The 22,631-nt window shown below is 36.7% G+C and overlaps 4 protein-coding genes across 6 annotated transcripts in view; 1 reads left to right on the forward strand and 3 right to left on the reverse strand.

Moving 5' to 3' along the window:
* The first annotated feature begins 5,163 nt into the window (after nt 1-5,163).
* LOC111435959 (leucine-rich repeat receptor-like serine/threonine-protein kinase BAM1) lies at nt 5,164-8,674 on the forward strand. The gene is made up of 2 exons (XM_023073594.1): nt 5,164-7,842; nt 7,926-8,674. Exons 1-2 carry the CDS (start codon nt 5,259-5,261, stop codon nt 8,351-8,353), a joined length of 3,012 nt encoding a protein of 1,003 aa, XP_022929362.1. The 5' UTR covers nt 5,164-5,258; the 3' UTR covers nt 8,354-8,674.
* A 3,390-nt stretch (nt 8,675-12,064) lies between these two features.
* On the reverse strand, nt 12,065-15,296 carry LOC111435960 (cytochrome c oxidase subunit 6a, mitochondrial-like). Its single transcript, XM_023073595.1, has 4 exons — nt 15,136-15,296; nt 13,767-13,873; nt 13,610-13,652; nt 12,065-12,315 (listed from the first exon to the last, which is right to left on the reverse strand). Exons 1-4 carry the CDS (start codon nt 15,245-15,247, stop codon nt 12,281-12,283), a joined length of 297 nt encoding a protein of 98 aa, XP_022929363.1. The 5' UTR covers nt 15,248-15,296; the 3' UTR covers nt 12,065-12,280.
* Nucleotides 15,297-15,782: 486 nt separating this feature from the next.
* On the reverse strand, nt 15,783-21,432 carry LOC111435948 (protein LUTEIN DEFICIENT 5, chloroplastic). Its single transcript, XM_023073576.1, has 16 exons — nt 21,046-21,432; nt 20,779-20,941; nt 20,457-20,673; nt 20,281-20,352; nt 20,098-20,208; nt 18,757-18,948; nt 18,490-18,651; nt 18,314-18,409; nt 18,134-18,235; nt 17,947-17,979; nt 17,786-17,866; nt 17,618-17,700; nt 17,322-17,453; nt 16,792-16,852; nt 16,616-16,681; nt 15,783-16,215 (listed from the first exon to the last, which is right to left on the reverse strand). The coding sequence occupies exons 1-16, from the start codon at nt 21,176-21,178 to the stop codon at nt 16,024-16,026; spliced, it is 1,896 nt and encodes a 631-aa protein (XP_022929344.1). The 5' UTR covers nt 21,179-21,432; the 3' UTR covers nt 15,783-16,023.
* A 956-nt stretch (nt 21,433-22,388) lies between these two features.
* Nucleotides 22,389-22,631, reverse strand: part of LOC111435949 (probable UDP-arabinopyranose mutase 5) — a 3,898-nt gene continuing 3,655 nt past the window's right edge. For 2 of the 3 annotated variants that reach the window (XM_023073579.1, XM_023073577.1), the window contains exon 4: nt 22,389-22,616. The gene's annotated coding sequence lies outside the window, so the exon portion shown is untranslated. Of the gene's footprint in view, nt 22,629-22,631 lie in introns of all 3 variants that reach the window. The other variant, XM_023073578.1, reaches the window with a different exon arrangement.

Consider the following 22,631-nt stretch of genomic DNA (forward strand, 5'->3'; position numbering starts at 1 on the left):
GAATATTATTATTTTATAGATTGAGTACCTTGTTAATACATCTAATTTAAAGTTAATATTATTTAACTTACTAATTTTATTTTAGTAATTAATGAGTTGGGTTAAACTTAATTTTTAAAAATAAAAAATAAAAAATGTAATATTATTTAGGTGTTAAATAATATATTAAGGAGATTATATATTACGGTAGTATTTGTGGGGAGAAAAAAGAGAATAAAAAGTATATTTAAGCCGAAGCGTGGGAGCCGACTTGTTCTCATTCTCACAGGCTTGGCTTGGCTTGGCTTGGCTTGTCTGGCGTTGTCCCTGTTTTCTTCTCCTTCACTGACTGGCTGTGTTTCCGGTGAGTGTTGGTCGAGAAAATTGAATATATACACACGTATGAATACATATACATATACATATATACATATACACTAAGCAAGTGAGGGGGTGGTGCGGAGACGGTGAATATAATCCCCGTCTCCGTGTAGTTCTCATTTAAATGAGTATTTCTTATTCCATTCAAGGTGGATCTCGGTGGGTTAGATAGATATCTTTATCCCTATTCTCATTTCTTAGTTCATTCTTGGTTCTTACAAAATTCTCCATTTATTTTTTTGGGTCTATATTGTTGGATGAAAGTGTCCCACATTCGTTAATTTAGAGAATGGTCATGGGTTTATAATCAAATAATACACTCTCCATCGGGACGAGACCTTTTGAGGAAGCCCAAAACAAAGCCATAAAAGCTTATACGAACACACACTAACACATGTTCTTTAACCATGTTTTGTTCTCATTCATATGCTTTCTAGAAATTTTTTTAAGAGATCACCCCGTTCAAGTATGAAAGTTCCTATGAAGAGCAACGGAAAAGGAGGAGTTTCAAATCATCATACCATCATTCTCGTTCGAATGTGATCTCGGTTCATTTCTTTACTGGAACATCACGATTCAAATTTATTTTTAGAATCTACGGGGACTATTAATAAAAAGAAAGGGTAAATAAACAATAATAAAAGTGGTCAAACATAATGGAAAGGGTGATCCCCTAAAAAGTTGGGAAAAGGGGGTTTTATCTTTATTGTTTTGGAGTAAGGGAAAAGGGGTTGAAAGTGAACTTTTTTGCATCTTTTTATCTAAAACACGAACAACAAAGTGAAGAGGGCATTCATAATAATTCATTATTGTGTATAATGTTTAAAGGGAGAGGCTTTGAGTTTGTACTCATAAACTTCTCTCCTTTCCATACCCATTGGTTAACCCTAAAATCATGTTGGATTCTCATTGCCTTTAATCATTTCCTTTCATCGCCTTTCATTCTCTTTCCTCTCTCTCTCTCTCTCCCTTTAACGAGTATAAACCTCTCTCTCGTGAGCTTGAGCTTATGTAAATGATATCAAAGCTAGACACGGAGAGGTGTGCTAGCAATGATACTGGCTCTGGCCCTCAAAAGGATGGATTGTGAGATTCCACATTGGTTGGAGAGAGGAATGAAACATTTTTTTATAAGGGTTGTGGAGAAACCTCTCCCTATTCCACGTTGGTTGGAGAGAGGAACGAAACATTTTCTTATAAGGGTTGTGGAGAAACCTCTCCCTAGTAGATGCGTAATGATATGTAAAGGGCCAAAACGAACACATGGGTATATAAATGAATTGAGATTACTTGTAACGACCCAGATCCACCGTTAGTAGATATTGTTCTCTTTAGGCTTTCCCTTTCGGGCTTCCCCTCAAGGCTTTAAAACGTGTCTGATAAAGGAAAGTTTCCACACCCTTCTAAATGGTGGTTTGTTCTCCTCCCCAACCAATGTGGGACATCACAATTGGTATCAGAGAGTCAGACACAAGACAATGTGCTAGCCTTCTCACTGTTCCCCAAAAGGGGGTAGACACGAGGCGGTGTGTTAGTAAAGACGCTAGGCTCCAAATGGGGATGGATTTGGGAGTGGTCCCACATCGATTGGAGGAAGAAAAGAGTACGAGCGAGGACACTAGACCCCAAAGAGGGATGGACTGTGATGTCTCACGTTGGTTGGAGAGGAGAACAAACCACCATTTATAAGAGTGTGGAAACCTTCCCCTAGCATACGCGTTTTAAAGCCTTGAGGGAAAGCTCGAAAGGGAAAGCTCAAATAGGACAATATTTACTAGCGGTGGATATAGGTCGTTACACTACTGATACATCAATATTATTAAAACTGTATTTAAGACACCGAGTATAGTGATAATAAACTATTCAGGTATATCATTGTTAACGGGTATAGTTTATAAAGTTTATGAGATATATTTAAACTATAGTACTAAGTTTGGTACTTTATCTTATAAGTTATATCCCTAATTAGTAGCATTATTATTGTTATTATTATTTGATATCATACGAATTATTAAGAAGATGAAAGAGGGAGAGAAACGACAGCGCATTGATGGGTGAGTCCCAATTGTGGGAAAACACAAATCAAAATTATTATTATAATTTATTTTTAAAAAATAAAAAAAATAAAAAAAAATGGATTAAAATTAGGAAGTGGTTGGGAAGAGGAAAAGGAGGAGAGATTTTTAAATTTTAACAGAGCTCCCTCTTAAATCTTTAATTAACCTCACTAAATGATTCCCTAAACCTTGATTAGTGGGCTTATTCTTTTATTTTTAATTATTTTTAATTATTATTGATATATTTTTTTTCTGTTTAAGTTGATCATAGCTGGATGTTCTTGGATTTCTCACTAATGGATTCTTTTCTTATTAATTTAATTAATTGAAAATATTAATTAGCTAATTATTTAATTACTACTCTAAATACATTGGTAATGTTGACATTTCTTTTTTAACTTTTGAAAGCTGTATAATTAATTGAACTTATTTAATTAATTTTTTTTTTCATTTTACTAATTTTTTTTTATAATTAATAATACTACTAATAATTAAATAATCACATACAAATATAATAAATATTATTACTAATGGTGGGTGTTTAAATGACCTAATAACCGACCAATCCAGACTACTCAACCCAAACCATAACGATTGGATTGAGTTTTTTTTCTATTTAGGATTTAAATTTAGATTGCATTTTTAGAAACCCTAATATTTGTGTTTGTAACCGTCTAAGCCGCAAAGAGATGTTTTCACACCATTATAAAAAAATGTTTGGTTCCCTTCCTAGACACTAGACAGTGGTGGACACCAGACAGTGTGCCAACGAGGATGCTGAGCCCCAAAATGGATGAATTTTGAGATCCGAGATGTTAAGAATGAGATAGAAAATAAAATTGGAAAGGTGTGTATTATCATTGATATTGATATCCTTTAAATAGGATACAAGCCAGTACAAATGAGGAAAATATAAAATAATTAAATACTAGAATAAAGTAAAATATACTATAAGTCTAACCATAAATGGAAGAATATTAAGATATAATATTTAAGATATATTCCATAAATAATATATCTCAACACGAGAGGGAAACAAAACACTTTACAAGAGTGTGAAAATCTCTCGTTAATAAACGCGTTTTAAAAACTTTAAAAATTTTAAGGAAAGACGGAAAAGAAAATTCTATAGAAGAAAATATCTACTGGCAATAGATTTGGACGGTTACACGGTCGATTCATGAGTTGACATTTTTTAATAACGTGAAAAATATGAATTTTTAAGTTTTGTAAATAATAATAATATCTTAAATTCTAAAAATACAAATAAGAATATTAAATATGTGTCTCAAAACTTATTGCAAAACCTTACCAAACAGTCGGATCATAAGGAAAATGACAATAGGGTCCAACTCCGATCAGGCGTAGGACACGTTCTCTTGAGTAAAGTAAAGGTGGCAGGGAAGGGGTAGTGTGGTAATTGTGGGGTTAGTTTTGGCTGCTCCGTCATTTTCATCTCACGTGGGGACCCACGTGATCGGTCATGGATGGAGGGGGTAGAAGGTTAAAGGTTTGTTGTGTTTGTGGTCCCCAGTAAGGTGACGTTTGTTGCACGTGGCACCCAGGGCAATTCAGTAAATTTCCCTTATGAAATTAAAAATAAATAAAAGACCTTTAAACCTTAAATAAAAATATTAAAATTTAACTCTTCTGAACTATTTATTTATACATTAAATATTTTTAATTTTCATAATAATGTCAATTTTTAAAAAATGCAACTGAATAGGATAATATAAATCAATTAATATTTAAAAAAAACAATAATTTATGCATGAAATTGGAAAGAGAAATTGAATTGAGAGAGGTAGGAGAGTTGCCTTTAAAGATGAGGGCTTTTTGGTAATTTAATTGCCAATTTTGGGTGGGTGGGCCCCACCATATACTCATCCATTTGGTACCATAATTTCAGTTTTAAATGGTCCCCACTTTTCTTCCTACTATTTTAAATATTATTATAATATTACATTTATGGTTATTAAAAATTAATAATTGTTAAAATATAATAAAAAGTATTCTATTCTTTTTAGTAAACAATATCCATGAATTATGCCAACAACATATCAGCAATATCATTTAAATCATTTAAATGTCATCATTTCGGTTCCTAACTAATATAAATTCAATTATTATATTTATTTTAATTGATTTTCATTTTCCTAAATTACAAAAATACGAGGGTATATATTAAAAATAATAAAAAAGAAAAATTTCAATCATTTATAGCCACGTGTAAGAACACAACGTTACCAATATTAATTACAAACTTTTAATTATTATTATTATTATTGCTACAATGAAAAAATAATTAATATTATTATTTTTAATTAAAGTTTTTATTATTGTTTTGTTGTGTTTGAAAAGCTGTGATTCAAATCTTATTTTTAATTTCTTGCCCAAAATTTGTAGTTGATTTAATTTGACTCATGATTTCAATATTTCATCGCCCTTAAATATTTAATTAAAATTTTATATTCAAATAAATTAGAAGTATATATTTAAAAAAACTCATAAATCAATATAATAAATAAATAAAAATATGTATATATATTAATATATATATATATATATATATATATATATATATATATAAATTAAATGAAACTCTTTCTGGGGATAGTTATCATGAACCACCTTTTGTAATTAAATTGCAAGAAAATAAATATTAATAATTGCAAAAGAGAATTTCATTTTAATTTTTATTAAAATAATAATAATAATAATAAAATTTGGAAGATAAAATGACCAACAGCTCACATTCCTTCTTCTACTCCCACCCTACTTCCTAACCAACGCCTTCTCTCTCAATTTCTCTCCCATTTTCCGACTGAAATCGCCATTGAAATGAAGCTTCTTCTGCTCCTCTTTCTCCTTCTTCACCTTCATACCCATCTCTCCCTTTCTTCTCACTTGCCTGAATTTCGTGCTCTTCTATCTCTCAAAACCTCCCTCTCCGATGACTCTCACTCGCCGCTTTCCAACTGGGATGCTGCTACTCACCACTGTACTTGGACTGGAGTCGTCTGCGATTTCCGCCGCCATGTCGTCGGCCTTGACCTTTCCGGATTGAATCTCTCCGGCACTCTTTCTCCTGACCTGGGTAGTCTTCGGTTTCTCGCGAATCTCTCTCTTGCGGCTAATCAGATTTCCGGCCCCATTCCGCCGGAGATCTCTGCTATCTCTCCGCTTAAATACCTTAACCTCTCTAACAATCTGATTAATGGAACCTTCCCTTTGCAACTCTCCTTGCTTACGAATCTGGAGGTTCTTGATTTGTATAACAATAATATGTCTGGGAACTTGCCGCTTGTGGTCATTGAGTTGCCGAATCTTCGCCATTTGCATCTCGGTGGGAACTTCTTCTCCGGTGTGATTCCGCCGGAGTATGGAACCTGGCAGTTCATGGAGTACTTGGCTGTTTCTGGAAATGAGCTTCAAGGTCCGATTCCGCCGGAGATTGGTAATTTAACGAGGCTTCGTGAACTTTATATTGGGTATTACAATACCTACGATGGCGGTTTGCCGCCGGAGATCGGAAACTTATCGGAGCTGGTTCGATTGGATGCGGCAAACTGTGGGTTAATGGGTGAGATTCCTCGCGAACTTGGAAAACTTCGGAAATTGGATACTCTGTTTCTTCAGGTGAACGTGTTTTCTGGGCCTTTGATTCCAGAGCTTGGGAGCTTAACCGAGTTGAAATCCATGGATTTGTCTAACAACATTCTTGTTGGGGAGATTCCGGACTCGTTCTCTCAACTCAAGAACTTGACGCTTTTGCATCTGTTCAGGAATAAGCTTCATGGAGCTATTCCACAGTTCATCGGTGAGTTAACGGAGCTGGAAGTGTTGCAGTTGTGGGAAAATAACTTCACTGGCTCTATTCCTTATAATTTGGGGAAGAATGGCAAGCTTGTTGTTCTTGACATTTCGTCGAACAAGTTGACTGGAACTTTACCTCCCGATATGTGCCATGGAAACCGGCTTCAAACTCTGATTACCCTCGGGAATTTCTTGTTCGGTCCAATCCCTGAATCTCTCGGTCGATGCGAATCATTGAGCCGTATTCGAATGGGGGAAAATTTTCTCAATGGTTCGATTCCAAAGGGTCTGTTCAGTTTGCCAAATCTTTCCCAAGTTGAGTTGCAGAACAATTTCCTCACCGGAGAGTTTCCGGTCACGGATTCTGTCTCTGCAAATCTCGGCCAAATTAGTCTCTCAAACAATCGCCTCTCGGGATCCCTTCCACCGATGGTTGGAAATTTCTCCGGTGTCCAGAAGCTTCTACTCGATGGGAATAAATTCTCCGGCCAAATCCCACCTGAAATCGGTCGATTACAGCAGTTATCGAAGATCGATTTCAGCCACAACAAATTCTCCGGCCAAATCGCCCCTGAAATCAGCCAATGTAAGCTCTTGACCTTCGTCGATCTCAGTCGCAACGAACTCTCCGGTGAGATTCCGAATGAAATCACCACAATGAGAATATTGAACTATCTGAATCTCTCAAGAAATCACTTAATCGGAAGCGTTCCTGCTTCAATATCCTCAATGCAGAGCTTAACATCCGTTGATTTTTCATATAACAATCTCTCCGGTTTAGTTCCGGGCACCGGCCAGTTTAGCTACTTCAACTACACCTCATTCCTAGGCAACCCAGATCTCTGCGGTCCATACTTAGGACCTTGCAGAAATGGCGTCGACAATGGCACTCACCCCCCTCATTTAAAACCCTCACTCTCTGCCTCTGTTAAGCTTCTGCTCGTCATCGTCTTACTCGTCTGCTCCATCGCCTTCGCAATCGCAGCAATCATCAAAGCTAGATCGCTAAAACGAGCGAGCGGCTCTCGCGCTTGGAAACTAACCGCATTCCAAAGACTAGATTTCACAGTCGATGACATTTTGAACTCCTTGAAAGAAGACAACATCATCGGAAAAGGAGGCGCTGGGATTGTTTACAAAGGTTTTATGCCGAGCGGTGATCATGTCGCCGTGAAAAGGCTTCCGGCAATGAGCCGTGGGTCGTCCCATGACCATGGATTCAACGCTGAGATACAAACTCTGGGGAGAATTAAACATCGCCACATCGTTAGATTATTGGGTTTCTGTTCAAATCACGAAACCAATCTCCTGGTTTATGAATACATGCCTAATGGGAGTTTAGGGGAAGTTCTTCACGGGAAGAAGGGCGGCCATTTGCAGTGGGACACAAGGTACAAAATCGCCATTGAAGCTGCTAAAGGTCTATGCTATTTACATCATGATTGTTCGCCATTGATTGTTCATCGAGATGTGAAATCAAACAACATTCTTCTGGATTCTGATTACGAAGCTCATGTTGCTGATTTTGGGCTTGCCAAGTTTCTTCAGGATTCGGGTACATCAGAGTGTATGTCCGCCATAGCTGGTTCTTACGGATACATAGCTCCAGGTAACAATTTAATATCGTATTATTACTCGAACATGGTTGTGGCTGAAATGTGATTATAAATTGAACTTATATATGTTATGCAGAATACGCTTATACATTACGAGTGGACGAGAAGAGCGATGTTTATAGCTTTGGAGTAGTACTTTTAGAATTGGTGAGCGGGCGAAAGCCGGTCGGGGAATTCGGGGACGGGGTTGACATAGTTCAATGGGTTAGAAAAATGACGAGCCCCAACAATGAAGGGGTGGTGAAAATCATCGATCCACGGCTGTCGTCGGTGCCGCTGAATGAAGTGAGTCATATGTTCTATGTAGCAATGCTGTGTGTGGAAGAGCAGGCAGTGGAGCGGCCAACAATGAGAGAAGTAGTTCAAATCCTGACAGAGCTGTCGAGGGCACCAAGCTGTAAAGAAGGCGAAGCAACATCGGCAATGTCACCACCGGGAACAACGGTGGCGTTGGATTCACCAAAGAAAACAACACAGCCACCGCCTGATCTTCTGAGCATTTGAAAATTGTAGTACGGAGTTTGTGTACAGTTTAGGGAGATGGGATTGGGGATTGTGGTGGTGGTGGTGGCGCTGGTGGCGTGGTGGTGGTGAGAGTGAGATGGGTGTCAGTCATGTCATTCATCATCATCATCATTTAGTGGAATAGTAGAGTAGAGTAGCGATAGAGAGGTCAGTGTTAATGGTGCGCTCTGGTTTTTAGTGTGTTAGTAGTAATGGAAACAGTGTGTTGTTATGTCAAGGAGGAGGAAGATGATGATGATGCCCTTTCTATGGATCAATCAGCCATTTTTCAAGCTTAATATAGTCTATTCTTTTTTGTTTTCACACTTATTTTTCTTGATATTAATGAAAATTCGAGTATTAACGGTTTCCGTTCAAAACTAGCCGGAAGATAAGAGTATTCACGAGAGTGACAAAGGGTTGACTCTTAGTGAATTGTAGCAGCAAGACCGCTTACAACACTGTTGCAAATTTAAGTCATATTATACTGTTGTGGAGAGTCGTGTTCGTCTAACACATGATTTTACTCATTGTTTAGTGGGAATTATCTTACGAGGCGACCCTTGAGACTCATCGGTCGTAAGCGGAAATATTTTTATTTTGTTTTATTAAATTGTTTATTTTAATGTTGGCATAATGTACCAAAATCCAATCAGTGATGTGGCACGTCCCATCCATTTTCACAGTCCTAGATTCCCTCTTAAAAAAAAAAAATTATTATTATTATTATTTTTTTTTGAAAACATTATTCTTTACGTTACCAACTCTTTCAACTTTTGTCGTCCGGTGCCAACCAAATAGGTTAATGTTTTTTTTTTTTTATTGTTTTTTTCAAATTTTAAGGTGGTTGGATTTTGGTTTTTTTTTGTTCCGACACATGTTATATTAATAATTAAAATCGTATATAATTTAAATAACAAATATTTACCCGTTATAATCTATCATTAACATTAGCTATAAACATTCTTTTGTTTTCAGACGGAAAAAATGTTAATCCAGCAAGCTAAATGAGTTTCTATTTCTTCAAATTTTCAACCCAACCTAAATTTTATGATTTAAATGGGTTAGTTCAAGTTTATCGAGTTATTCGATCATATGAACATTCTGTTTGTATGTGGACGAACGTCGTTTCATACCCCCATGATCCTTCCTCTTTCATTTCCTTCCACGTCTATAGTTCAATCTCCAATCTAACGTTGTCTATTACTCGTATTTTTTTCCTTTTTAACTTCTTTAATACTTTCTCTAAGATTTTTTCAACTGAGATTTCGATATAGAAAGATCTCTCTGAACCCGACGGTTATTAGTGTTAGATGGTTGAAAAAATGTGTGTCCAGAGGGAAAGGACAATTTTGTCCTCTAAATGACAAACTACTTTTCAACAAAATCTACCAAATACTGACCACTTTAGAGTTTGGACATTCAATTTTGCATCTCTATTATTACCTTATGCTACTTCTTTTCATTTAACCTTTTTTTTTTTTTTTTTACTTTTGTCTATTTTCATTAAAAAAAGAGAATATCGTCGTCACGGATCTTCCCCACGATAATGTTAAACGACATTATTTAAACAAAAAAAAAACCCCATTACTGAAAATTTGAAATTCGGACATTCTCCTACCTCCCATGCAACATGCTCTCATTATTTACTTCTCACTTCTAAGAGCGAACACTATTTCCACATACCAACACTAATTCTTTTAACATGTTTTGTCTTTACTCACCTACATCTTAAAAGAACATTCTAGAGGTCACTAAATATAAAATTGCTTGATTGGAAGATTTTCTTAAGAAGCATGCAATTGAAACAAAACATGTTGAAATGACTCGTAATGGTAGGTGGGAATAGTAACGAACGTGACTATATCACATTGAATGAAGGCAAATGTCGTGTAGAAGTGTTTATTCGAGAAACGATCGAAGTATATTAGTCAAATCATGCCTCTATTTCTCGAAAAATTTAAAGACAGAGAAAAAGAAAGACAGAGAAAATGGAAGGACAGGCATAAAATGAGACAAAGAATTCTTTGATTTGATTCTTTTTTGGATGTATATTCTCATAATTTATACTTCAAAAGTATTAATAAATGTGTACTTTAAATTAAAAATCAAAAGTTTTGGATTTTTTTTTCTTAAAAATAAAATCACTCTATTAATATTTTAAAAAGGTTTAATTTATAATTTAACTTAAAAACATTCTTTGAAATGAACCTAATTATTTTGCCTTGAAAATACAAAAATGGAAGGAGGAATCTTTAATTATTATTATTATTATTTTTGGGTAACCAAATTGGTTTAAATTAAAAAAAAAATGTTGGGATGAATTTATTAATAATATAGAAAGTGAGAAAACAGCTTTAGTTGTGAACTTTTTGACAATTCAACACATCAAAAAAAGTGGAATGGGACAGACAGCAAATAAAGCAACATGCCTGTTAAAGCATTTTGCTTTTAACTACAAATTTTTTTAATCTTTATAATAATAATAATAATAATAATAATAATAATAATAATAATATATTAAAATATCAATTGGATTCAATATTTCAACTCAACTTTTCAATTATTTATTTGTTCATCAACTTCAAACAATAATTCTTTTAAAATTTGAACTACCGGTGCTTAAAAAGAATATACAGTGTAGTGATCTTTATTATTTTATTATTGTGTTCAAATTTTCACATTCATATAATATAATTAACTAATTAAAAAGTTTAGTTAGAGTTTCGAATTTCAATCTCCGTCGTAGTAAATATTAAAAATTTAAGAAGTTCGAGTTTCGAATCTCAAAGTAATAGCTGTCTTCTTTGGTTTTTCCTTTCGAGCTTCTAAAATGCGTTTCCACTCACTCCTTTATAAAGTTTCGTTCTCCTCCATAACCGATGTGAGATCTCACACTCAATCTCCCACACTCCCTTATAAAGTCTCGTTCTCCTAGATCTCACACTCAATTTCCACTCACTCCCTTATAAAGTTTCGTTCTCCTCCATAAACGATGTGAGATCTCACACTCAATCTCCCACGCACTCCCTTATAAAGTTTCGTTCTCCTAGATCTCACACTCAATCTCCCACTCACTCCTTTATAAAGTTTCGTTCTCCTCCATGACCGAAGATCTCACACTCAATCTCTTTCCTCACATTTGCTTTCACGGTATTAGTATTGACGAAGAGACTCAAATGGAAACGAAAACGAAAACAAACATGGAGTCTTCAAGAATGTGTTCTTGAATAAGTTGAATCACTTTATTGAAGAGCTTCTACTTTTATTCTCAATTTGATAGTATAGAAGCTTGATGATACTCCTACCTACCTATGAACATATAGCCTAATGATTTTTCATACATTTCTGACGTCAATGAGATGTCAAATTCTTTGTTCTATCATTACACACACTGTACACTTCTGTTTTTCCCTTTCTTATTGAAGCTCATAAATCAGAGCTGCTTTATTCCGGCAAACTTACACAATTTGAGACTTACAGCTAGATGAACTAGAATTTGGTAATTCTGATCCACTGATAAGCTTGAATATTATCAACAGATTTGAGATTTATACATACATACATCCAAGGAGTCATCAGTGGTGTATAAAACAATTGAAGTTCTTGTTCTAGTTCTTGTGATCCAACTATTGTGTTGATAAACCTAACAATTGCTTCAGTTTACCAAGTACCATTACCACCATTAGTACCACTAATTACAAACTCAGATTTAGAATGATGGAAAGTTAATTTTATTAATCAGGAAGGATAGTTTTGACAACACAAAAAAGATATCAGACCCTGATAGCATTTAACAAATGAAAAATGACCATGCATCCTTTGTAAAGAAAATTTCAACCGAACCAGTCAATGAAGTCTTTCTGATATGGAACAAAGTGAAGTAGAATTCCTATGCTCGATGTCCCCTCGAACCAAAGCAAGTCCTTAGTGATGCTTCACTTCAAAGAGACCATCGGGACCTGATGCACAAACAAAGGGTTGAGAATTAAAAAAAACAAATTATTATTTGAAGAAGTGAAACAATTATTTTCCCAACAAATAATAAAAGCAAAAGGACCAATCGAGAAACGAACAGAGACCAAAATCCATCAAATTCAGCCAGTTTTGATAAATGCTGCAGTACATCTCTAGCTCTACTTCCTACAATGATGCTATGAAGTTTTTGCTTGTAAAGATTTTAAAGACCAGTGTCAACTGCAGTTGTTCTAAAATATAACGAGAGAACAAACTGTACAAACAAAGTTACCAAAAAATAAAAGAGGAACTGTTTCTGAAAACAGCTTCCGAACAGTTCAATCCCCGAAGTATCCATAAAACCTAGAGATGATCAACAACAGAAAGTGGTGGCCATTGAACTACCATTTGATATTTGACGATGGGGCAGCTCAAAGTTAAGCGAGGGTTCGGTAAATGAAAGGAGGAGGTTGTAAAATAGATCAGAAAACTGTTGGCAAGCTGAACGAGGTAATTATGAGTTACTAGCGGCCGTTGGTAGCAAATCTATTAGTTACATAATAGCTGTAAGTTTGCTTGGGAAACTAAGATGGTTCAGCTTCCAGATGCCAACATTATCAATGGCCTAAGTTCAACTTTCAACATTATGCTCAAGCAACGTAAACTGTAAACAGAGATAAAGACTGCTAATCAATTTTTGTTTCTGATTACTACAAACACTGTCCAATCCAAACAAAGAAAAACGTCCATAATTATGTATGTGGACTGTGGAAAGCATAGAGGCATAATCACTAATTATTTGTAAAATCTACATTATGTTTAATGTTACTTTCATAAAAACAAAAATTTATTTTAAGAAAACGACTAGCACCATAAATCAACTCAGAAAATTCACCACTACTTGGAAATTATATGTAACAACCCAGATCCACCGCTAGCAGCTTTCCCTTTCGGGCTTCCCCTCAAGGCTTTAAAACGCGTCTGCTAAGGAAAGGTTTCCACACTCTTATAAATGGTGGTTTGTTCTCCAATGTGGGACATCACATTATACATTTTGGGCACTTCCTTTTTTAATAAAATGAATATTGAAATGCATGTAGAAAATAGAGTTTGTTATTTCTAGAAAGTATAAAAATAATTGAAAAGATAATATAATATAGCATCATCTTTAATGAGAATAAAATAACACTACATGTCATCACTGCAGTATCCAGTTCTAGTTTCCTCTTCAAAACCCAAATTGCAACTTCAAAGGGATCTAAAAGATGTAATAGAACTAGTAATGACTTGGAAGCTTACCCCATGGGAACTCTTTATTGCGAATGTGCAAATATGGATATGCCTGCAAACGATGAAAACCCAAACAAAATGGGCCACAAATGAGAAACAATGCATAATGCAACTAATGTATTGAGAAGTGGAGGAAAATTATAAATTGACTGAAGCTATAGCTCACAGGGGGCTCTTCATAGTGGGGGTGGCCCTTTGATAGATTATAGAATGCTAAAATAGAGCAGGATACAATGCCTGCATAAGTAATCTTCTCCCACTTTGCCGTTTCACCTGACATAAAGAAAGAAAGTTTGTATGAGAGATAAAATATAGGGAGCACAAGCATCATTGCACTCCTGCATACGGTTTTTCCTTCTGCAATAGTATTTAGAAATAACAATAAGTAATTGTACCCAAACAACGTAAAGAGCTATGAAGTATAAGTTACGGTGGGTTACTAGAAAATAAATTCACAACACTGAATTAGCTTATCTCAAAACAGTTTACAAAAACCCACCCCTAAAACAGAAGAATATCTGTCCCCCTCCCCCAACCCCACCAAGAAACGTGAGAGAAAAAAATGGGCGAAAATAAAGAACCGAGAAAGCCCACAAGGAATGGTCCCGTTGGCAAGGGGTTTGCGGCCTCTCGGTCATACCAACTTAGAGGTCCAAAGTTCAAACCTTCGGGTGAGCATAATACTAAAAACCCTTGATGTCTCCTTAAGCCTGGGCCTTGAGGTGGATGTGGGTGCCTGGCTAAGTGGAGCACAGTTCTGACTCCCGGTTATCAAAAGAACAAAAAAAAAAAGCAGGCGTAAAGTTAGAGGTGGAGAAAATTCCACGACCTTCATCCTGGGGAAGAATTGTTTTATTAAAAAGCCCTAAACCCTCTAATAAATTTACTGAGTTTACGTTTCCTTTCGTTCATGTCTTATTTATGCAAAATCAGAAGTAAATTGAGCCTACCACAAGCCACATCCAAGACTTTCGTTCATGTCTTTTCTTTTCTTTTCTTTTTTTTTAATGCAATCATAGAAATCAAGAATTATGCTGCTGCCACTCAGTAATGGATCAATAAATATGTTTGCCCCTCTTGTTTTCTTCTTTCCCATCAGCTTTAAATCAAATTAACTTCTTAGCGATTGGAAACCTCATCCACGTTAATTCTCAAATGTGTCATGTATATACTCCCGCTCGATGATTTAACAAAACTATAGAATAACAACATTTAAATCAGAATTCAAATTTCAAAACACCTCCTTTCGCGAGACTTCCAATCATAAAGGAACAAAAATCATCGGATCAAATCATTTTGGACTAAATTTCTTAACATGATTCAATAATCAACATCATCCTTGTTTTCCTCCATTTCATCAGATGAAAATAGCGCAGGTAAATGAATGAAATCAAACATATAACCGGTTAAACAAAGTTGCCAAAAGCAACAAGCAAAAATTCCGTCAATAAAGAAAAAGCAAATTGAGGGAGACGTGTTTGTAGCGCATACACGATCACAATCCGAAATACCGAGAGAGAGATACAGAGACTTACGAGCATCGTCGTGAGCAGAGGAAGCGAAGCCGCGCTTAGGCTGAGCGGAGTTTCGTGAGGCACCGCGGAAGGCGGCGCGAAGAAGATTGGATCGGATCGTCGCCATTGCCATTTTCTCTGACTCTCTCACACAAATTACCGAGATGATTGTAGTAATGACCAAACCCTTAGCATTTTAGATTGAAACTCTTTCGCTAGAATAATCCCAAGCGTGTAACTTCGCACGTGCGCTCCCAGAAAATTAGGGAAAAGAAAAAACCGTCCCAAAATTTCAAATTTTTTTTGTTTCTATTCTTAACTTTAAAATGGTTTCCAAATTACATTATTTCAATAAAAAAAAAATGCAATAATTTGTATAATAATAGTCCAAGCAATTTTCGCCCGAGATCTTAGAGATAGATTAAAACGGACAATATCGGCTAGTGGTGGACTTAGACTATTACAAATAGTATCAGAGCCAGACACTGAATGGTGTGCCAGCGAGAACGCTAGATCGCATGAGGGTGGATTGTGAAATCCTACGTCAGTTAGAAAACCTCTCCCTAGTGCATGCAACTGCGAGGCTAATGACGATACGTAACGAACTAAAACAGACAATATTTGATGACAGTGGGCTTGGTTCCATTCCCTCGCTCCAAAGAACAGCATTAAAGTTTGTAGCCAAATGAATGGATTTAGACAGGGAAAAACATCTATATTTATAACATTCAAGAAGTATAATAAGAACAGTTTTTCTTTCTTTCTTTTTTTTTTTTTTTTACATATACAAATCATTCAATATACAATCGATGATTCGCTAACTAGTCATCGGTTTTCGGGTTCCTCTGTTCCTGCATCTTCTTACTTGAGTAGACTAATTTCAACCATGGAGAGACACTGCTAGTATTATCAGGAATGAGCAGAAGAAACTTCTCCTTCCTGAACAATTTCTGTTTCATCTTTCAAGAAACCGACCGATGAATCACCGACCATTGCAGGCATCTTCTCTAATGTGGGTATGATTGGAGGTTTCATTCTTCGTGTAACCGTCATTTTCAATCCATCTGTCGTATGAATCGTAGCTCCAGTTGTCATTTTTACCTGTAGGGATGATCTTAGTTTCATGAACCATCAAACAACTCAAGAACACAGTTGTAAGACCCAGAACAGATCTTGTTACTCTCCTACATTCAACTGTTCCTAAAAAGGAAACTAGTGATGTTTTAAGACTTCACAGCCTAAGCTAGTCCAAGCTCACTGTCGGTAGATATTGTCTTCTTTAGACTTTCCCTTTCGGGCTTCCCCCAAGGTTTTTAAAACACGTCTACTAGGGAGAGATTTCCACATCCTTATAAAGAATGCTCTACCTTCTCTGACGTGGGATTTCACAGAATTAAGGTGGAGAATGAAGCTTTACGAGTCCAGAACACCATTCGCACAACATAAAGGAAGACTTGAAGAACACGAGTAAAGAAAAAAAACATATCAGGCAGAAACATACAGGAGGTGCTCCAAGTGCCATTTGGAAGTCAAATCGCCGAACAAGCATGGCAAGTGCTACAACAGCCTGTATATTGGAAAACAAATATTTAGCTGTCGTCTTTTCTGTTCTTTTTGTTGTTGTCATGGTTGCTGCTGCAAATGAACAACTTTTTAAATCCTATTTAGAACAAATACCTCGTACAAAGCAAACATGTCTCCCACACATTTCCGTGGTCCACCACCGAACGGCAAATACCTATAATATCGATCGTTGTAGGTATTAGTACTCATAAAAGACAATAGATGCATAGCAAAACTATCGTTAATGCTAAGCCATCTAATTGAATCATCCTATCTGCTGTTTTGTTTCACAAGTTTAGGAATAAATCAATAGATTGGCTTGAGATATCAATTACTATTCTTATCTACCAACTTGTATCATTCGTTTGTCAGCTTGAATGGTAATTGCACTCCATTAATAATCGATGCAAATTTGGGATATTCTTCCGTGTGACCTAAATGGAGGGCGGTAGATGTAACAGCCCAAGTCCACCGCTAGCAGATATTGTCCCCTTCTGGACTTCTCCTCAAGGTTTTAAAACGTGTCTACTAGGGAAAGTTTTTCACACCCTTATAAGGAATGTTCTGTTCTCCTCTCCAACCAATGTGGGATCTCACAATCTACCTCCCTTGACTAATACACTATAAATACGTACGTATCGAACCTGAAATTTTGATTGGTTTCATTCGGATTGGGTCCATCCAAAGGCCACCTTTCGGGATTAAATTTATCTGCATCATCCCAAAGTTCTGGACTGCGATGTAAGTTCCAAACAGATATGAATATGTCTTCACCCCTGCAAATATAAACCATTACTTCCCATTATCCTCTTAATGCTAACATCAAAGTAGCTAGTTATGTGATTTAAGAAATAGAACAAAGTTTATATTGAAGATAAATAAAACTTCATGTAATACTAAAGCTATGAGTAGAGAATGAAACAGTTGATTTGCTATTTACTTCTTTATTGGGTACTTTCCGAGCGTATCGTTGTCAAGAGATCGACGTATTAAAACTGGTGGTTGTGGATAAAGCCTCAAGGACTGTAATTGCAGAAGGAGAAAGTCACTCAACAATATGGAATACATCCACAATAATATATTAAATTGAACAGCTATGAAACCTCACTTCGTTAATTATTCGTGTGGCATATTTGAGGTTCTTCATATCTTCGATGGTTGGAAATCGATCCCCGAGGACCGAATCAACCTAACAAAATTACACCAGTATGAAAGATAAGGATTTTTTGTTCTTTATCTACAATAAAGTATAGAAGAAGACTTCATTACCTCCTCTTGGAGCTTGGCCATGATCCTAGGCTCCTGCAACCAAAAATCACGGCTAAAGTTGAGACGATTTCATGGTAAACAATTAGAATTGGATTGCAACACAATGTACTTATGGAACATACTACAAGTATTGAATGATAAAACAGAATATATCTTAGTGCCTCGTAAATGCGAAGAGATCGATTACCTTGGAAAGAAGATAAAAGGTCCATGTTAAAACTGCAGCAGTTGTTTCATGCCCAGCTATGAGCATAGTCATCAAGTCATCACGAAGCTGCTTGCTTGAAACCTACACATAATAGCCCAGAAAGTTATCAACTAGTTGGGTCTCCAATTTTCATCGACTAGTCAACTATTAGGAACGTACATCGTCTCCCGATGCCAGGAGGAAATGAAGTATGCTAGGATCTTGCTCGTTCATGTATTCTTCATGAAACTGCAGCTCTTCCTCATCAACCATCCTCTGAAAATGAGTGAAAAACATTAGAGTCAAATGAGAGTTCAGATCCTGATCAACTTTGAGGCCTGCAATTGCTACTTTACCTTGCATATAGCAATTAGTTGATCGAGGGTTTCATTGATCAATTTAAGGGCTTTAGAGACCTTTTTTTGCCGTGGAGAAATATCCTTCCAAATCGGAATTTCCCATACCGGAATCGGTGCAACGCTGCGATCTTCGGCTTCTCTTAGAACAGTGTAAACAGCCTGTTCTAAATGGAATATAAGCATTACAAAAACCAGAATAATTTGACATACTGATGTCAAAGAACATCAGGATTCACAAAAGGAATAAGAAATGGAAAGAGATACCTCAACTATGCCAGTGTCGTTTGTAAGTGAATCGAAGTCATAGTTAAAAACTGCTTTGCCAATGATATCTAAAGTCAGACGGGAGAAGAGGGACTCCATTTCCACATCTACACCATTAGATGCTGCATCATCTAGCTTATTGCAAAGCCTATCTGCAGCTTCTCCAAAAACATTAATCATAGCTCCTACATACTACATGAAAAGATCAACAGAAGTGTATATGTTATAAATGGATGGCTTAATTTTTAAGTGCTACATGAAAAGGGTTTCTTAAGGGCTAGGAAGACGAAAGATTTCGCTAGTATCAACTGTAAACAGAGTACACATAGGAGAGAAGATTTGAGACCTCCCCTTACTCTCCCGACACCTAGATTCCAATGTACCTCCCTCTGTACAGAGAGCATTCTAGATAAGCAATAGCATCTCATACCATCCTCACACTTACTGTAATGAATAATCAAGACTCCATTTAGTTTAATTTTACACCAGACGGTATGCCAGTGAGGACACTGAACCCCAAAGGGGGGTGGACATTGGGTGGTGTGTCAGCGAGAGCATTGGGCCCAAAAGGGAGATGGACACCAGGTGATGTGCCAGCGCGGACGCTGGACTGTGAGATCCCACATCGATTGGATAGAGGAACGAATGCCAACGAGGACGTTGGGCCCCGAATGAGGGTGGATTGTAAGATCCCGCATCGGTTGGAGAGGGGAACAGAACATTCTTTATAAGGGTGTGGAAACCTCTCTCTATCAGACGCGTTTTAAAAACCTTGAGGAGAAGCCCGAAAAGAAAAGCCTAGAGAAGACAATATCTGCTAGCGGTGAGCTTCAATCGTTACACTTACACACGTTGTTGGGATGATGTACCAGCCTGAGGCCACTACTAGTAGATATTGTCCGCTTTGACTCGTTACGTATCACCGTCAGCCTCAAAGTTTTAAAACATGTCTGCTAGGAAGAAGTTTCCACACTCTTATAAGGAATGCTTCGTTCCCCCTCCAACCAATGTGGAATCTCACAATCCACCCCCTTGGGAGCCAGTGTCCTCGCTGGCACACCGTTCAGTGCCTGACTTTGATACCATTCGTAATAGCCCAAGACTACCGCTAATAGATATTGTCTGCTTTGGTCCATTACGTATCGCCGTCAGCCTCACGGTTTTAAAACACATCTACTAGGGAGAGGTTTCCACATCCTTATAAGAAATGCTTCGTTTCCCTCTCCAACCAATGTGGGATCTCACAAATGACTTGCTTTATTACTTGCAGTCACTCTTGTGAGCAAATATCTAAGCAGAAAAGTAAGTACACGCCGAAAGGGCAAGTAAGAGTTACCCTACCTTCATATGCAAAGATGGGACTATAGCCCGTCTTCGTACACGCCATATCTCTCCATCAGCTGGTATAAGTCCCTTCCCCATGACAAAGTCAAGAATTTCAGCTAAGATACCCTGTGCATCCAACTATCATCAGTGTACAAAGAAGGAACCAACAAATTTTACTAACTTGACAAACAGGAGTACCTTAGAATAATTCTTTGGATTATTCTTCAGTATATGTTTAGCAATGGAAGGATCAGAAACAATCAAGAACGACTGCAAGAAGACCAAGATATCATATCATACATTAAGGGATACCTTGCAAGTAATCACAATGTGGAATAAGTTACTGCAACTTACAGAACTAAATAGGAACAAACCTTTGGCCCAAAACTCAATCTAAATATCCCACCATACGTGAGATAAAGTTCATACAGAGGTATGAAGAAAGCCTCACTACGAACTGCATCTAATGATCCTTTAGCTTCAGGAATCTTGGGATATTGTTCTTGAGCATTGATGAAACCAAATAGTAAATCCAGAATATCACTAGGAACACCCATCTTTGACAACCCACTCCTCAACACAGATGGAAAACTTGATTCCCAAAACAAAAACACATGATAATCAAGCATTATGTCAGTCCATATATTAAGAAAGAGCTATCAATTCGTAGGATCTAGTACACAAATACTTGTATACCCAGCTTTTTCCACTGTGAATTCTCCAGAAGCGATCCGAGCAGACAATTCTGCCCGCTGTTTCTCTTTAAGTAACTGCTCCACACTTTTAACTCCATCATCCAACGAATCAGGCTCCTTACCATTAGAAGAAGCACATTTAACGACGCGTAAACCATAAGCTCCTAAGAACCCAGAAGCCAAACAAGATAAGGAAGGACAAAAAAGAAATCCCACAAGGAAAAACCCAAAAATTACTCCAAGAAACGAAAGGTAGCTGACAACAAACCTCCTTGACATCGTGGATAATAAGAGGAAGATGGGCCAGTGCATAACAATCTATGTGTACGAAATTTGGTCTGAACAAATGATGGGGTCGAAAATGAGGAACAAGGTTTAAGCATGGCGAAATTGGCAGCCATGGAAGATGGGTTGCTTTGTTTTTGGATAAAATTAAGATATCAGAATCGGAAATGAAGAGAAGAACAAATTCGTGGAAGATGCAGAGCAAGCTAAGTTGTAAACAGAGATAGAGAGAGAGGAAGCTAAAATGAGTGAAAAAGATAAATGCCGGACAACTTGGTTGGCGTTTTCCGCTGTGCGAACCACTAAGGAACGGCTGATGGTATCTTGGTGGTTCTGGGCGGCAACGATTACTCGAAAGATTCCGCCTGAGAAGCCCACGAAGAAACACCGAGGAAATTAGAAATTTAAAAAAAAAATTAAAAAAAAAATAACGTCGTTTTATTACTTTTTTGGAAAATATAATTACGAAAATAGACCCTTTTCCAACTTCTGCTCATGTAGATTGGGTCTCATCGATACGAACAAAAGATGTGACCATTGACGTGGAAGTAATTAACATTTAAACTATAATTTATGCCTACAAATTTTGTAATCAATATTTTTTAAATTTTAGTTGAGCATAAAATTTAAAGTGTAGGATTCTAGGGACATTGAGCACGATCGGTGAACTGAACGAAGGAAGAAGTGGATTGTGAGATCTCACGTGTGAAAACATCTTCCTAGCGTTTTAAAACCTTGAAGGGAAAGCCTAGAGAGGACAATATTTACTAGCAATAGGCGGCCCAAAGACGACAATATATGCTAGCAATAGGTTGCTCAAAGAAGACAATATCTGCCCGTAAAAGGATGCTCAATAATAGGATGCTCAAAGAGGACAATATCTGCTCAATAATAGGATGCTCAAAGAGGACAATATCTGCCAGTAATAGGTTGCTCAAATAGGACAATGTCTATTAGCAATAAGGTGAGAACTATATGTTTCTAGTAATAAACTAGCTCAAAGAAGATAATGTCTACAACAATAAGCTGCTCAAAGAAAACAATGTCTACTAGCAATAGACCGTTCAAAGAGGACAATGTTTACTAGCAATAGACTGCTCAAAGAGGACAAAAGAAGACAATGTCTACTAGCAAGACTACTCAAAGACGATGTCTACTAGCAATAGGCTGCTGTTCAAATAGGACAATGTCGGGACAATGTTTACTAGCAATAGGCTGCTATTCAAATAGTACAATGTCTGCTAGCAATAGGCTGCTTAAAAAAAAAAAAAAAAAGACAATGTAATCTATTTTGATTAAGAACCATATTAGAAGAAATTAGTATGGCCAGAACCGTATTCAATCACAAGCATTTCATACGAAGCATCCATTGTCCACAGCCAATCACAAACAACAAAACAACAGCCTTCAGTGATGCTGAGATATATCAAACATGAAAGTAAAATAACTGTGAAACAGTTCTCTCTTCGCCATTACGAAATTTCAACAGTCTTCTCAAATCATTGTTACAGCAAGAAAATAGAGGGAGCTTTCTGTTATTCATTGAAGGGAAGGTGGGGGGGGGGGAAG

Source organism: Cucurbita moschata, unplaced genomic scaffold (genome assembly GCF_002738365.1).
Source record: "Cucurbita moschata cultivar Rifu unplaced genomic scaffold, Cmos_1.0 Cmo_Scf00051, whole genome shotgun sequence".
In the NCBI taxonomy this organism is placed as follows: Eukaryota; Viridiplantae; Streptophyta; class Magnoliopsida; order Cucurbitales; family Cucurbitaceae; genus Cucurbita; species Cucurbita moschata.